Genomic DNA, 16,606 nt, shown 5'->3' with positions numbered 1-16,606 from the left:
GGGGTGACAGGGCGGGCCTGGGGGGTCCGGGTGGGCGATGTGCAGAGCCCTTTGGGGCCGCTCCCCCGGCGCTGGCTGGCTTTGGCCGCTGCTCGCGTCCCTCCTCTTTACTCCGGCAATCCGGGAGACTGCTGAGCTGTAAAGAGGGGAAATGGTGCCAGTCCCTAGACACAAAGTCCTCCCAGAGGGACAGAAGGGAACCAACATCAAGCCAAATGCTCCTTCCCCTGCTCTTGGCAGCATCAGAATTGCTAGTATGCACCGGGAGTCCAAAGCCAAGGGACCCATTTAAACCTGGGGTGTCTGAGTGAATGCCTGTGAGGTGTCAGGGTTCGGTGCTGGAAGAGAGTAGATCTGGAGCTCTGCTCTGCACGGTGCAGGTTGCTCCCTCTGCTGCGTTTTTATCGGAGGTGGAAATTACAATCTTTTTTTATTCATCTCCAGTGAGGATCAGGATGAGCTGCATTACCAGGATACCGACTCGGATGTGCCGGAGCAGCGGGACGGCAGGTGCAAAGTCAAGTGGACACAAGAAGAGGTGAGTGAGAGCCTGGCGCTTGCTGAGAGCAGGTGTTTTGGGATAGGCCACTGGCGTGGCACCTGGGGCTTGGGTGCCTCCACCTTAGTCATCTCCCACTGGCCATGACACCACCTCCTGCTGTCTTGCTACTGGAGAAGACCATGTGTCTGTTTTGCTGATGTGAGCTGAGATCTTAATGAGGCTAGGAGGCTCAGGGGAGTTTGAAGTGTAGCCTGGAGAGCAAGAGCTCCAACCACTTTAGTTTAAGCGTGTGAGCCCTGAGCGAGGCATCTGCAGCGCTCTTGTGAGCAAAGAGGGGTTCCAGAGGTTGGCTGAGGCCTCCAGCAAGCTGAATCGCGCAGTGGAAATGTCCTCCCTTTTCTGTAGCAAAAGCAGGGAGCATTGAGACTGTTGGGATCGTGGCTTAGTCATCCTGGCTGAGAACCTGAAATTAGTTGGGATATTCTCTTCCCTCCTCCCAGTTCCTCCATCATCTTTGTTCTGTTTGAAAACCACAAGGTGTCCTGTCTCCCCTGGGGTCTGAACACCAAGTAAGGTGGTCTTTGTGCAGAGATCAAAGCCTTGGGCTTGTGTAGGGCAGGGAATTATTTCATGCTTCTGTTTGCCCAGCCGGAGCACACAGGCAAGGACGCCTATAGCAGGCTTTTTGTGAGCTGTAAGAGTCGGCAAACCTGGGCTATAGCAGGGTTCATGAAAGAAATGCTGTAGAGCCCAGTAGCACTGAAGGACAGTAGACCATCGGGCTAGTGGTGATACACTTAGATCGGTCAGCTTTCTTGGCCAGGCAAATGCAGTGGCTGAGCTGGGAGATGGACTGTCTGGTCAGGGGTGTACTGGGGCTGGGTAAGCAGGTCACCTTGGCCACAGGGTTTGAACCAGACTGTACTGGAACAGAGCTGAGCTCTTGTTTTGTACTCGCTGTACGAGCTCGCCCTAGTACAGAGCCCAGAACCAAACAGTCTGTTCCAGTTGAGCTCCATGTACTGGAGCGCTGCTAAAGAATGGTGTGAGCTACCTTCCTCCCCTGAACGCAGAATGCCAAAAAAACCTTGACAGGTCAAAACGTCTAGTTTGTTCTCTTGATGCCGTCAGCCCAGGGGTGCCTGTGGTGCGTGTTGCCTCAGTGTATATGAAAGTGGATGTCTTTGTTCTTTGCAGGACGAGCAGCTGAAGATGTTAGTAAGACATTACGGGCAGAATGACTGGAAGTTCCTGGCCAGTCACTTTCCTGTAAGTGACCCCTTGCCCAGTTGGGAATCGTGGTGTTTGCATGTTGCTGCTTGTGCTCATTGCGCTGGTTCTCTGTGTCTGTGCAGCACCTTGCACAGTGGAACTCTGTTCTGTGACTGCAGCTCCAGGCTGTGAAACAGTGCTCCTTCAGGGCAGGGAGGCACCCTAGAGGACTTTCAAAGGCGAGTCTCTTGGAGCTGGGGTGAGAAGTTGAGGTTCCTGTCTCTGTGCCCAGTGCCCTAGTCATAGTATGTATATTGTCCATGTGCTTCTGCAGGTTTTTCATGGGACAGCCTTTGCGTATGGGGACTGCTTGTTGCTATAGGGGCTTCTGGAGCCTCCGGTCTAACGCATAGCTACTCTCATTCCTTTTCCCAGAACCGCAGTGATCAGCAGTGTCAGTACCGGTGGCTGAGAGTGTTGAATCCAGACTTGGTTAAGGGCCCTTGGACCAAAGAGGAGGACCAAAAGGTAAGTCAGGGCTGAGAGGATATGAGTGTTGGACTGTGGCTGTCTGCAGAGAGGATGGAGGTGTCAGACCCCCGGGTCTTTTTGTAAACTGTGAGTAATTCTTTCCAATGGTGGATATCCATGAGAGCAGCACTCTGACCTGCTCTGGGCAGACTAATGCAGCTGTGGTCATGATGAGCAGAAGCAGGCCTAGGCTTCTTTAGCTAAACACCTTCTCCCTTTCACACAGTACTGCTACAGTAGGGTGCCAAAGGAGAGAGCAGAAAAGGGAATCAATTCATCTGCCTGCTGGCAGATCTCCACCTGGCCTGGCCATGCTGGACCCAAAAGAAAATAAAAGTGGCATTTCCTGTGCCACAGTAGACAGCCTAAAGTGGATGTCTGAGGTCTGCTAGGTGAATCATGACTTCTGCAAACCTGTTTCTCTGCTGATTCCAGAGTGAGCTGAGAGGGGCCAGCTCAGGTGAACTCCTCATCTTGATGTACTTAAGAAAAGTTGGAATTCATTCCAACTTTTACCAAGGTTTTCTGCTGCAAAATTTCCTAGTTTGTCAGATTCCCTGTAACACTTCTGCTCCCCCGTTTCTTTGCCTTTTGGTCACATTACAGGCTGTTACGGTCCCTTTTGTCTCCCATCTGTGTGTTATGTCAAGCACATCCTAAGGAAGCTTATTAAGTCATTCCACCTTCCTACAGCAGAGCAATAGCTGCCTGCTTTCCCTTTCCCTTTGCATGTCCTGACTCTGCCAGCCTACCCAGTCATGATGCCCACTGCCATCCTGGCCAGGCTGGGCTCCAGCTTTCTTCTCCTGACACTGCACGTTGCGCTTTGCCTTGCAAGCACTCCAGCTCCTTGGCCTGTGCCTCAGTTTGGTGTGTTTGGTCCGTTTGTCTGTGCTTGATAGTCAGGAGTCTGCGGTAGGGACATTTGTTATGGGCCAAGAGCACTGTGAGCATCACCTGGCTACCCGTACCTTTCAAGTGAGCGCAGCTGACCAGGGTGGAAATGCTCTTTGAGAACCCTTTAGCCTCTCCAAGATTTTAGCGGGCTGAACATTGCAGGCAGTAGATTGTTTCATCCTGACTGTGCCATGGACATATTGCAGGGGCTCAGAACAGATTCCCTGCCCAGAAGCATTTGCATTGAGCCTCAGGCAGAAGTGACAAAGCCCTGGGTGAAGGGGAAGTGGCAAAGTGGATGGCTTTTAAGTGAATATTGTTTGTTTTTGCTTTGGAGTTTTCACTGTGTGTCCTGGTGCTAGCGGGGCATGAAGCTGCAGGCCCTGGCATGTCCTGGGTGTAGCACCCTCTGTTAAAGAGAGGCTGTGGCCCTCTGTCCCAGTGGGCAGACCAGTGCAGAGCTTATGGGGACCGTTGTCATGCGGTCAGGTCCTTGGTAGTAGGGAGGGCAGAGGAGCCTCGGAGCACGTGGGACTTGGCCCTTGCTCAGAAATGGGCATGTGTTTCTAAATCTGGGCCCCTCTGCCCTTGGTGCACCTGCCAGTCTCCACCCCATCTTCTGTGAGCAGTCATCTGCATTCACAGGTGCCGTGTCGCAAAATGTCTGCATGGAAACAGCCTCTTTCAGAAATTTGGCTGAATCATTGCTCTCACAAGTGTTGGTACAACCTGATTATCAGTGCTGGATCCCTCCAGCTTTTTCTCCTAAGGAGCCTTTCTCTGTCTGCCCTTACCTGGTCCTGATAGAAGTGAAGAACGAAGCCTGAAGATGACTGTATTGACCTTCCCCTCCTTTATTCCATTTCCTTATTTCCCTCCCGCTCTCTTCAAAGGTAATTGAACTGGTTAAAAAATATGGCACCAAACAATGGACCCTGATAGCCAAGCACCTGAAAGGGCGGTTAGGGAAGCAGTGCCGGGAACGCTGGCATAACCACCTGAACCCTGAGGTGAAGAAGTCCTCGTGGACGGAGGAGGAGGATCGCATCATTTTTGAGGCCCACAAGGTCCTGGGGAATCGTTGGGCAGAGATTGCCAAGCTGCTGCCTGGGAGGTAGGACATCTTTGCTCACTGTTGCCTTCACAGCTGGGTGGCCTGTGGAGATCCATGTGTTTGACTCACAGGATGGGGCTGGAGAGCATGTAGGAGCTGTTAGCCGTGCTTTAAAGCTGCTGTAAACGGTGATTTCTGTTTCCTTCTGCTTTCTCTGCAGGACCGACAATGCTGTGAAGAATCACTGGAACTCCACCATCAAGCGCAAGGTGGACACAGGAGGCTTCCTCAATGAAACTAAGGAGTCCAAGTCACTGTACTTTTTCGTGGAGGTGGATGACAAGGAGAGCCAAAGTCGAACGAGAGCTGGGAGCCAGGTACTGCACCAGCACATTTGCAACAGGCAGCTGGGTCAGTCCCCTGCTCTGCTAATGCATATCAGAGCTGTTCATCTCACGCCGCCTTTGCCACAGCCTGGTGTCTACATAGACAGTCTGTGCCTTCCCCCAGCCTTCTCCAAGAGGCTGACTCTTGGGAGATCTCTCTCTCCAGGAGCTGGAGGTGTAATGTGAGCCCGAGTGTGTTATCCAGGCGGAGGACAGCAGTCTGCTGGTGCTGTTCTCTTGCCAATCCCAGCATCAGGTCTGTCTTGGAGACTGAAGATTTTTTTTTTTTTTGGCTCCATTGTGCTGTTGCTGGTGGGAGAAGGAGGCCGCTCTAGACAGCGTGGGGGGCATGGTGAAGAGGTATTGTGTTCCTTTCCCCTAAAAAAGGAAGCAGGGGAAGTACACCCAAGTATTTTTTTCTTGAAGAAAGCATGTAGTTTTTCAAAGGCAGGCTCTTGGAAAGTAGGAAATGCAGAATTAGTGCTACCTGCTCAGCCTTCATTCAGCTTTCTCCTGGGATACTGTTAAGTGAAATCTTAATTAAACAGTCCTGTGCTTGTTATGTTGCCTGGACTCCTGCTCAGATGGTGTATGGGACAGAGCAGTGAGGGAGAACGGGGATGTGAAACAAACTGAATGGCAGGTAGCAGAGCAGGTGGAGCTAAATGTGTCCAGGGACCCTTGCTCTTTGTCCCCAGGACTTGACATTGTTCCCTTGGTTTCTACTAATGGCTGGACTTTCTTTGGTGTTTGTGCAAAGACCGTCCTGCCGAACTGGCCAGTCGATATCTCTGAAATAAAGGAAGAGGATGTCAGTGATGAGGAAGTGACGGGTGTGCAGGAGTTACCCTCGGAGCTGCCAGCTGCTGAACTGGCAGAGCATAACGCTGAGGGGACCCCAGATGATGCGCTGCCTGAGGATGCCTCTTCATTTGCCACATCACCGTACAAATGGGTCGTTGAAGCTGCCAACTATTTGTACCCAACATCTGTGCCAGCCTTCAATGAAGCTCTGGACATGATTGAATCCGTAAGTAACAGACCTTTGCTCCTCCAGCTAATGTAGGGAGACTGATCTCCACCCTTTTCCCTTGAGTGAACTTACTGGGTCCCCTTGCTCATGACCATGGGCATCCTGACGAGGGCTGGGTCTGTCATTGGCTTGCGGCTTCCCACCGTCTCTTTTCCAGGGCTGGATTAGGCCTTTCCAGCTCTGCCAGTATTGCTCTGGGCCTTGATATTCCCCTAGGTGGGTGTCCTTGTGCATGGGCTCTGCTGGTGTGGGAGGCTGTAGATGCTGGCGAACCTGATCCCAAGCCCTCCTTTATCAGCCAGAGTGTCCCCAGCTCTCCCTTTCATAAAAGTTCAGGCCCCTGCTTACGAGCTTTTCTTTCCCTCCTGTTAGAGGATGGGATAGGACAGGACAGACTGGGAATAGGCCAGGCCCACTTGCAGTATGCAGGACAGACCCCTTCACACTGGGATGACGGCCACCATTTGCTTTCATTGGAGGTGTAGCTTCACTGAAACTAGTAATTTTGGGCCAGTCAAGCAGCACTGAGGTCCCCAGGGTGATGGAGGCACACTAGGGCGGGAGGCTGGCTAGAATCAACAGAGCACTTTGCTGCCATCAGAGGGAAATGTCTCTGCAGCCCCCAGCCTGCTTGAGGGGTTTATGAGCTGATTACCTGTGAAGGATTCACTTTGCATGTGTATAGGAGGACAGAGAGTCTGTGCCCAAGGCTTAACGGCCCATCTGCGGGTCCTTAGGGGCCTGCTTGTATGGTACTTTGGGTATTGGTGGGGTGGAGCGGTGAAGCAGCTGATCTCTGAACTGGTCTGGTTATTTTTAATCCGCTTCCAGCAGTGCGGGTTATAGCAGAGCCCTGTGCCCAGCTGTATTGGTGTGCCCAAGACTGGCTTGGTATTGGGTGACAGCCGCTTCATTCAGCCCCTGTCCCCAGAGCTGTCCCCAGCTGCTTTTTTTGTCCCCTCTGTGTGGGGGTGCAGCTGTTTGTGCAGCTGTGCTGTGAACTGAACTGGGAAACCAACCTTGCGAAAATAGAAAAATCTGCCCTATGCACAAGCAGCAGCTTTCAGCTGGGTCAGTTCCCTGGTCTGGTTCTCAGCTGTGCTGGCAGCAGAGGGGAGGAGGGCTTGAGCTCTCCTCTAGCTAGGCTCCTTGCAAAAGCTGGTGCAATCTCGCACACCCACTTATTTCACCTCCCAGTTCATCTCTGCATCTGCACCAGTTGGCTGCTCAGCTTTCCTTCCTGGGCTGCTTCTGATGGTTTCCCTTGCGTGCAGGACCCAGATGGGTGGTGTGATCTGACCCAGTTTGACCTGCCTGAGGAACCTTCTGCCGGTGGCAGCAGCAGCAGCAGCAACAGCCCGGTGAGGCAAACCCCCAGCAAGCCAACGCCGTCCCTGCCCAATGTGACCGAGTACCGCCTGGATGGCCACACCATCTCTGACCTGAGCAAGAGCAGCAAGGGGGAGCTCATCCCCATCTCTCCGCATGCAGAGGTGAGCTTTGGCACGCCGCCCTCTGTGCTGAAGAGGCAGAAGAAGAGGAAGATCTCCCTCTCCCCCGTCACGGAGAATGCTGCCAGCACCAGCCTTTCCTTCCTTGACTCCTGCAACAGCATGACGCCCAAGAGCACCCCTGTCAAGACACTGCCCTTCTCTCCATCTCAGGTACGGAGCAATGGCAGAGCCCAGTCTGTGCTCCTCTCCTTGGGCTTGGTCATGAGCTAATAAGCATGTTAATGCTCTATCTGCTTGCCTTAATGCCACATATTCCCATCAGCTCTGCCAGCTTTGTGTTTCTCCTCCCTTGAATGAGGCAGTGCCAGTGCACAAGGTGTGTGTCTTTGCTAAAACAAGGTGCAGAGCTGGGTTCTGGTACTGCTTGTCTTCAGCGCTGCCCTTCCTGTGGGAGCAGCAGCCTGTCTCCACCTCTGGGAGCGCTTGCAGCGTCGGCAAAGCCCAGCTGCCCTGTGATGGGCAGCGCACGTGCCCGCTATGAGGGAGGAGCACCACTGTGCAGATCTGCATGCCTGCCTGCTCCAGGATTGCTGGAGAGCATGATGCTTCTGTCCCCACGGCATTGCTGCCCCAGCTGTGGGTAGCAGTGTGGCAGCACTGGAGTGGTTTTCCCTTTCCCTATTCGTTTCCAGTTAAGTCACACAGGCAGGCTCGGCAGCATTACGCCTTGTGCAGATCTCCGAGTTGCTGTGCTTAGGAAAATGCTCCTTGGCTTGTCGTCTTTGCAAAAGGGACTCAGGATCTTTCCTGAGTTGTGACTCCTACAGTGTCCACACACATGTGCATACAAGGTTTCCAACATACATCATCTTGGAGCACTGTGGTGTTCGAACCCACTGGTGTCTTGTATATTAATGTGGTGGAGAATGAAGGCTGCTGCGTTGCTGCGTTCTCCAGCACAGCTCCCACAGCTGTGCTGGTGTTCAGACCCTGTCTATCCCTGCCTTCCAGTCCTCTATTTCTGCTGTCTCTGCAGCCCTGGGTGGCACATGGGAGAGCACCACAGGACAGTCTGACACCCAGGTTCAGGTGGACCTCAAATGCAAGGCCAGCAAGAACTGGGAAGTCAGAGCAGGACCTGAAATGTGCAGCTCTGCAGAGTGTGAAAGGCTGGCAGGCCTGGAGTGAATCTGAGAAGGCAAACGCATGTCCTGCCTCTCAGGCTGAGCTTCAAGCATCAGTGAATGTAACACACACAGCCCTTCTCTCCCGATAGTTTCTTGGGTACAAACCTTGTTCCTTATGGGAGTAAAGTTGTAACTTACTAGCTGTCGTGAAGTAAAATCCCAGCAGAGATGAGATTGTTTGTGGTGTTCTCACAGTTCAGGTTGAAGACAGCTCAGTGCAAAATCTGCTAACTTGTACGCTGTTGTGTTACCTGGACTTCCCTCACGTTTACCAGCCTGAGGTCAGAATAGACCTTTGGTGGGCTGGCATTACCCCTCCTTCACCATTTTGCTTGGCCTTATCTGGAGCAGTGCAAGGAGGGACTTCTCTCTCACCCTGTAGCTGCTTGTAGTCATATCAACTCATCCGTTATGGGAAGTGAATAATCTTTATGGGTGTGAGGCACCTCCTGGCAACTTTCATGTGTGTGTCCATGTACAGGACTGTATGAGTCTGTAAGAGTCATCCTGGTTTATACTGGGACAGATCCCTCTTGTGCCACTCACTATGGGAGTATTGTCCCTACTTCAGGTTTTCCCCCCTATTTATGAAAAAGCAATGACTTGTGATACTATGCTGGGATGCTTGAGACTGAGTCTCTTCTCTTTCTTTCTTTCCTGTGCTCCGCAGTTCTTAAACTTTTGGACCAAACAGGATACACTAGAACTGGAGAACCCGTCACTGACCTCCACGCCTGTATGCAGTCAGAAGGTGATTGTCACCACTCCTTTGCACAGGGACAAGACCCCTCTGCTCCAGAAGAACTCAGCGTAAGTCCTTTCCTCCTCCTCCTCCTCCTCCCCCATGCCCATCTGAGCAGTGCCCTTTTCCATGCAGGAGTCTGGTCCAATTCAAATATAGCTCCCCCAGTACTTGTACTGGTGCTACTGAGAGAGGGGCGGGGCAGGGCAGGGCAGGGTGGGAATTTCCTTAAATTGGTGTTTTCCCCCCAAAGACAGCTCCTCTCTGAGCTGCAGGGAACAAGTGTCCCATCTGATTGGGGCTGCAGCCAAGTGACCACTGTTGTGCTCAGCTGCTGGGTGGGCTGTTGCCTTCCGTGCATGTCTTTGGGAAACGTTGCTGTGCTGTGAGCCCTGTGCCAGCAGGGAAGGGATTTGATTTTCTCAGCAAGAGCTGTTCAGATCCGTCCCTTAGATTTCCACCCTCTGCTTTGCCTGTCCTGATGGGCAGTCCAGGGCGATGATTACCCAAGGCACTGTACCAGGCAGGTGATCTGCAGGGTTGGTCTGCACAGGGGGTGTTTTGCTGGCAGACCTGTCGCTGCACTGAAGCAGCACAGTGTTTGGGGGTACTGGCTGCGCTAGCAAAACCGCTCTGTTGTTGGCATGGTCCAGAGCAGCTCCCCCATCCTGGCGATGCGAGCTGGCTTGGCTGTTCTAAGCGTATTTGCACCTAGGACTTCGGCTGGTCCAGCTGTGACTGTTGCAAAGTCCAGGCTGGGCCTGAGCAGATCCGCCAGCAGAAGCATTGCAGAGTAGGGCTGGCCTGCAGAGCTGCATGTGGCCTGTGTTGGAGGTGCTGTACTGCTTTCTGACGAGGGTGCTTGGCAGCTGGCAGGGTGGAGCAGCATAGCTGGCATGTCTGAAAGATGTTTTCCCTGCTAAAGGCTCCTCTTTGCCCGTTTGCCCTGCTTGCACCCCAGGAGCAGTCCAGCCAGGCAGGTGGCTTCTGCTGCCACCACGTGAGACTCTGCAGGTGGCTCATGTAACGAGAGGGCTCAGGAGGATGGGGGTTACTTTGTGTGGGTTACAGCATGTCTGATTCTTCATCTTTCCCACTCTCTGCTGCCAGGTTTGTCACACCAGATCAGAAGTATGTGGTGGACAACACTCCTCACACCCCCACACCTTTCAAAAATGCCCTGGAGAAATATGGACCAATTAGGCCTCTGGTAAGTATTGGGCAGGTCTGTCGTTTGCTGATGGCAGAAATGTCATGAATACAAACAGGCCGAAAACAGGACGTGGGGTAGGTTGCAGTGGAGCTGTGAGCGAGCCTTTATCTGTGCCATAAGTTACAGTTTGGTAGTGCCAGGCTGAGATGGGAGGGATGAAGGGGACCTTGTCATGGCGAACATGCCATGGTAGGTAGCCAGAGGACTTTTAGCTCCTCTGTAAACCAGCTAAAAATGCCAAAAACTGTGCTTGAATCAGGCTGCAGTGCTTGGCTACTGATGACCTTGAGGAAAAGCAGGGGAACGATCTACCTAGGCATTCCTTTTTTTTTACTGGGTCTCTTAGTGCGGGTGTTGTGGGGATGGCAGTTTCCAGTATCCCAGGCCTTCTGTGCATACTGGTCTCTCGATGGCGCATTTGGGGTTCAGCTGATAAGAGTTTCTCATGCCTGGAGATCCTGTAAATCTGTCAGGCTAGCAGAAATCTTGTCACATCTTTTCCAGCTGGGAAGTAAATAAGTCGTCTTTGTGTTTGTCCTCCCACCGTGGGCTCCCCTGACCTCATTATCCCTTGAGGGAAATACTCGTGAGTCTGCCCAGCATACAGATTTTTACTGTCTTGTGCTTGTTCTCTGCCTTTTCACACCAGCCCCAGACTCCTCACCTGGAAGAAGACTTGAAAGAGGTGCTCCGAAGTGAAGCTGGCATCGAGCTTATCATAGAGGATGATGTGAAGCCTGAGAAACAGAAGAGGAAACAAGGGGTGAGCTGATTTTGCATCCAGTACCTGCTGCTGAGCTGCCCTGTGCTGTTGAGGGGTGTTTTGGCTGGTTTTGTTCATCCTGCTGTTGATGCTAAAAAGTTTTTGGCCTGTGGCTGCTGCCTTTTAATCAGCAAGAGGTTAAGGACTGCTTAAAATACGGCCAGCTGTGTCCTGGTTTATGCTGAACTCAGGGCATATTAGGAGATGCCGTGTCCCTAACCTACAGGAGAGACCCATGGCATACTTGGAGCATCTGTGGCAAGTTGGGCTCCCAGAAGGCAGTGGGCTGGTATGCAAAGTCTCTTGGCTCAGTTGCCCTGGTGGCTTTCCTTTCCTACTGAAAGGAGCTTCCTCTTCTAAATCAGTGGCTCTTGGTGCCAGGAGGAGAGCACTGGAAGCTGCTGTGCCCTGTGGTGGGGAAGGCTGCTGCACGCCTTCTGCCTGAGGTGCTGGTGCAGTGCAGACTGGGGTGATGTGGGCTTGGTGTGCACCCCGGGCCCTCAGGGTGGGAGTTCACTGGGATGATTCATGCCAACACTTGTTTTTCTGTGATCCCAGTTGCGCAGGAGTCCCATCAAGAAGGTCCGGAAGTCTCTGGCCCTGGATATAGTAGATGAAGATACGACGCAAAATACGCCTGTCCTCCCCAAGACTGTCTGTTTCAAAAGAGCCCAGGTGAGGGGTACTGTGCTCAGAGCAGGGGTAGAGCTGGCTTCTGCTCCGAAGAAGCCCTGTGCAAAGCAGTGGTGGGAGCTTTGCCACCTGCAGCTGCCTTTGAACAGTACACGTGAATGTGGATGAAGGGCTGGATTTGTTAGCTGGCCTTCTGGCCAGGCCAGGTATCAGCACTGTTAGGGCAAATCAACTTGTTTCCTTATACTTTTCTTTTTTTTTCCCCTTTGCAGCCTGTGAATTTCCTGTCGAGGTCCCTGAACCTTTCCTCCTCGAGCAGGAAGAATGACAGTGGTTTGCTCAACAGAGCCTTCGTGCAAGTTCAGCCAGAGAAAATGTCTTACAGGAAAATGCCGAGCCATTTCAGACCACCAGCACCAGTAAGCCCTGCAGCTACTGGCCTCCCAGTGAGGAGGCTAGCTGGTGGTAGGGCAGCCCTGGTCCCTCCTCGGGAGGAGGAGCGAGGGGACAAAGCTCTCTGCACTCCTGCACAGGCATCCATATGCTGTCAGGACTGGCTTTGCACCCAGGTTTGGACATGCTGAGCCAGCAGTGTCACGCTACAGCTTCCTCCTGTCTCTTTGCAAACCTGCCCTGCTGCTGGGGCTCAAAGCCCCATGGTTGATCAGAGCTGTGGCCTGCTTGTTTGGCCCCGGATTTCCTCATGGGAATCCACATCCTGTCCCAATCCATCAGAGAATTTAGAGGATTGACCCAGGAGTGAAGTAAACTTTTTTCCAGCGAGCACTCCTTGAGTGGGCAACAGTAGGGTCATCTTTTTTGCTTCTCCGTGCATAGAAAGTCTGTGAAGTGCTGTATAAATGCCAAGCAAAAAGGTATTTCCCATCTCTGTGATTTTTAGGGTGTTTCTAGGTTGTGATGAAGGCTGTGTGCCATAGGCAGCATAGGCTGGCTTTATCCTGCTGTTTACCTGAACCCGTGGCAGTACAGAGCTCCAGTTGACAGTGTACCACTGCTGTAGCTTGTGCTGAGGTTGGTGGTGTTAGAGCTACCCTGTTCCTCAGCTCCACACTGTGGAGCACAGTGGGCTGTGCTGGAGTCACAGTAGACTACAAATGCACTCGGGCATAAATGGTTTCTTGTTCTCTCCTTAAAATCTTTGCCATTTGGTATGTTTGCAGGCAGAGTGCACTAGTAGAGGGGTATCCCTGCTTTGTAAGGCAATGTGGCTTAGAGAAGGGGATTTGTACCATGATTTTGCAGATACTTGCTTGGACCAAGTCACGGGAGTGTTCTGGTAGCTTGAACGAGGATGGAAATACATGCTGTCCTTGGCAGGGGGTGAAACTGCAACTGGGGGCTAGTGTGGGGGTGTTATCAGATCCCAGGAAGAGTCCAGGTACAGTGTCTTCACTGAGCAGCCTTGGCTCAGTCTTCACTAAACGCTGCAGCGAGGAGCGTTGCAGCTGTCCCTGGATTAGAGCTGTCTGTTGTGAAAGCTTTTTCTCCTGATAAATAAGTACTCAGCCAGAGTAATTCCTTCCCCTTCTCAAAATAAACCCTACTTAAACACTTCCATTCCTCCTCCTGTCCTAGGCAGGGTCGTATTGCTCTGAGAGCTAATAGATCCATATAAATAAAGCTTTGGGAGTGACTTGAAGGTGACAGTAAGGCAGCTCGTGTGGTGACAGAGTACAGGTGTGCAGTGAAATCCTATTGCCCAAAGACAGCAGAGCTGTCTGCGGTGTTGCTGGTCTCTTGGGACTTATTGTACCAGACTGGTGTTGCTAGCAGTGGCAGTTACTTATTAAGGAAGCTCACCTAGCTGTGGGCTGAACCTAAATCAGCCCCAAAGCCATGCTGTGGCTGCATGAGGTGTTGGTACTGTAAGCAAACGCTGAAGCTCGAGCTCTGGTTCTTTGCAGTGCACGTAAACAGGTATTTCCAGTTCAGGGCATTGCGTATCTCTTGGCTGCCTTTATCGGAGGATTCTCGGGTTTTCCTGGGGTGCAAAAACACCTCACGGGTGCCCTTTCTGCGTGCAGTGACTGAAGCGCACCTGATTTGCGGCTCTTCCTGTGTGCTGCAGGGCCCTGCTGAAACTACAGGCACCAAATTGCTGTTAAGGATGGTCTTTGACCAATCTAGACCTGGGGCTATGCAGCTCGTGTAGGAATTGAACCAGTTGGAATAAACCCCAAAGCTGTTCTTGAATTCCTTCCATCCTTCTGGACTTTCTTCAGCACAAGGAGCCTTTGTGGGTTTGTGCTTTGGGGTTTTTGTCTCAAGTCAAGTGAGGGAAAGCCCTGAAAGGGCACATGCGTAGTCCTGAAATTGAGCACTCGCCTGGGAAACTGCTGAACATAACCTCCCTTTGCTAGAAATGACCGTCTTGGCTGTGACGAGTAACTGGTGGTGTGCAAGTTCCTTCTGGTTGCGTGATGGGTGCTCGTAAGTGGGAGGTTTTATTTCCCTTGGGTAGCAGATAGCTGTTAGTTTATTTTTGCAGTATTTTAAAACAGGATGTCAACACTGTGTTTGTCCTCTCCCGTAATTGTGTTGTACGCATGCTTTCTTTTCCTTCTGTAGATGACCAGGGCTTGGAAAGCGGTGGCCTGTGGTGGAACCCGAGACCAACTCTTCATGCAGGAGAAAGCTCGACAGTTTTTGGGGATGTTGAAACAGAGTCACACGTCAAGGACCTTAATCTTATCATGAAGGATTGTTCTGCCTTTTTTTTTTTTAACAAGGGGAGGGGGGAACCACAGGAAACAATATCTTCTGCCAGGCCGTAGTGTGTGGGAGTGGATTTCTTTCCTTCTGTTCCCAGGTAGATCTATATTGTAATAAATTGGGCTAACTGCTGGCTACTGCGTGGAATGCAAGTTTTGGGATCATTATGGAAAGGCAAACAAGGGAGGGTGGAGAGCTAACAGCAAGACCTCTCTCTGCAAGACCTGGGTTCTGCGAAAGTAGAAGCACGCAGCCGTGTTCCACCTTGGAGCAGCATGTGCAGTGGGCGGTGGAGACCAGCCTTGCAGCCTGCCTGGATTTCATGCTGGCTGCTCTGGTACCTCGGGAACGGCTTTTGCAAAGGTTCCTGCACGTCTTGCAACTCCCCTCCGGCTTTCCCCGGGTAATGGAGTGGTCTCCCCTCACTCTAGGAGGAGGGAGGGTGTTGCGCACTTGTGGGAGAAGTGCTTTGGGGTGACGCGTGTTCGGAGTCGGCCTCTTGCTCCCTGTGGGGCTGCTTTGTACTGCCGCGCTGCAGAAGGGGAGCGGCGGGTGCCTCTCCCCAGGGCTGTGCTCCCACTTCGAATAAATGATGGTGCTAACATCACCCTGTCGCTTGGACTCTGACTCTGCCTGGGGCCCCACAACGCTCAGGGGGAGGCAGCGCAAAGCACTGGCTTTCATGTGGGATCTTTTCTTTCCTGGCAAATTGTCGAATTCATGTTAGCCTCTGGGTGGCTAGAGATGTTTTCCCCCTTGCTCTCAGTAGTTTAATCGGCTATTTAGGAACAGTTTTGGTTACTTTATGGGAAGGTGCTACAGTGTGTTTGAGCTTAGCGTGACCAGGATCTCTGCAAAGCTGCAGGAGTGGATAGAGGCTGCAGAAAGCTGTGGGCAGGAGAACAGCGCCAGGAGTGGGTGATGCAGCAGAGCCTCTTGTGTCCTCCTTCCTTTGGAGGCCAAAGCTGTGTCCGTGTTGCTCTTTCAGTGCAGTAAGTGTGCTGAATGCACATTGCTCTTTCAGTGCAATATGGTGTGCTGTTTCGATGTAGCCAAGGTTGGAATGCGGTGATAGTAGCAGTATGTTAACTGTTTGCAATTGGAAGCGTGCTGGAAATGCTGAAGAGCAACTTGCCGGTTAGACCAGCACGTGAACAGCTCTTCGGGTGAGCCCCGTTTGGGGCTGCAGTGCGATGTGCCACCCTCTGTAAGCCACCAAAGCCATCGAGGCAGATCTGCCTCTGGCTGGGGGTGGCAGCACTGCAAAGATGCGGGGAGAGGGGTCCGTTCACCCCTGTGCCTCTTAACGGGGTCGCTGTCCCCAGTCCCTTTGCAGGGTGGAAAAACAGCAGAGCTATATAAATCTTGCTTCAGGTTGTGGCTTACACTGGAAATAAAGTTAAAAAAAAAACAACCCCAAAACCTTACTGACAAACTTGTTAATAAAACCTTGGATCCTGGGAAATGAGGGAGTTTCAGAAACCCAGCTCATTTTTCAATTCTACAAGCTCAGGGCCAAAGTAAATCCATGAAGTCATTTTTATTTCTGTTTCTCAGTGCTGCAATGTTTGCTTTGGAAAGACGGCTGGGACCACTTGTCTGAAAGCCTGGCTTCAGCTGCTTCCATTCTGTTGTTATTTTAAGAAAAATCCCTTCTGGTTGGGCTTTAGCGGGCTCGTCCTTGGCCTTTCCTGCGCTGGGTGACTTTACAAAACCAAGCCCAGAATTGTGCTTCCTCCCCGGAGCCCACATGAGCTGGGAGTCCTGAGCAGGCAGGGTCTGCTGGAGAATAAATCCGTGCGTGAGCCCGGTGCGTGTTTGGGACCTGCCCCTAAATTAAAGGATTATGAGGCTGAGAAGTATTAACTGCTGCTCTAATGCTGTAAATCCAGATAGCGCTGGGTGTCCTGCATTGCAGAGTGCTTATTAAGAAAGATTGAGGGGCAGAAAAATACTGAGGAAAACAATCAAGGCCTGGTACGGTTAATGAGTGAAAAGACAATTAGCTTTTAATTGGAAAACAGAGCTGCTCCTGGTGTGGATGTTACCAGCCTGGCTTGGCTGTCCTGGTGCTCAGGAATAGGTGCTGCTCTGCAGGTGGGGGAAAAAAGGCCCCACTTGCTTCGTTTTTCTGGTAATTCAGATGCTCTGCTTTATTTCCATTAAAACCTCATATAGGTTGAACTTCTCGCTGGCTGTGGAGTCCCTGGGCCCAGCCGGGCAGCACTGGGCTGGAGCTGGAGAGCCCCGGCGGAGGTTTTGCTGG

General features: G+C 52.0%; 1 protein-coding gene across 1 annotated transcript in view; it reads left to right on the top strand.

Annotated features, from left to right (window-relative positions):
- The window catches only part of MYBL2 (v-myb avian myeloblastosis viral oncogene homolog-like 2), a 16,883-nt gene extending 1,983 nt beyond the window's left edge, over positions 1-14,900 (top strand). The window contains exons 2-14 of the mRNA XM_009318692.1: positions 445-538; positions 1,700-1,771; positions 2,150-2,242; positions 4,036-4,256; positions 4,417-4,573; positions 5,343-5,612; positions 6,890-7,279; positions 8,927-9,066; positions 10,109-10,208; positions 10,861-10,974; positions 11,533-11,649; positions 11,880-12,026; positions 14,197-14,900. Of these exons, the coding sequence (XP_009316967.1) occupies positions 445-538; positions 1,700-1,771; positions 2,150-2,242; positions 4,036-4,256; positions 4,417-4,573; positions 5,343-5,612; positions 6,890-7,279; positions 8,927-9,066; positions 10,109-10,208; positions 10,861-10,974; positions 11,533-11,649; positions 11,880-12,026; positions 14,197-14,325 (2,044 nt within the window). The 3' untranslated portion in view covers positions 14,326-14,900. The remainder of the gene's footprint in view (positions 1-444; positions 539-1,699; positions 1,772-2,149; positions 2,243-4,035; positions 4,257-4,416; positions 4,574-5,342; positions 5,613-6,889; positions 7,280-8,926; positions 9,067-10,108; positions 10,209-10,860; positions 10,975-11,532; positions 11,650-11,879; positions 12,027-14,196) is intronic.
- Positions 14,901-16,606: the final 1,706 nt, after the last annotated feature.

This window comes from Pygoscelis adeliae, unplaced genomic scaffold (genome assembly GCF_000699105.1).
Source record: "Pygoscelis adeliae isolate BGI_AS28 unplaced genomic scaffold, ASM69910v1 Scaffold72, whole genome shotgun sequence".
NCBI classification, from domain to species: Eukaryota; Metazoa; Chordata; class Aves; order Sphenisciformes; family Spheniscidae; genus Pygoscelis; species Pygoscelis adeliae.
This window is presented reverse-complemented; position numbering and strand designations above follow the sequence as displayed.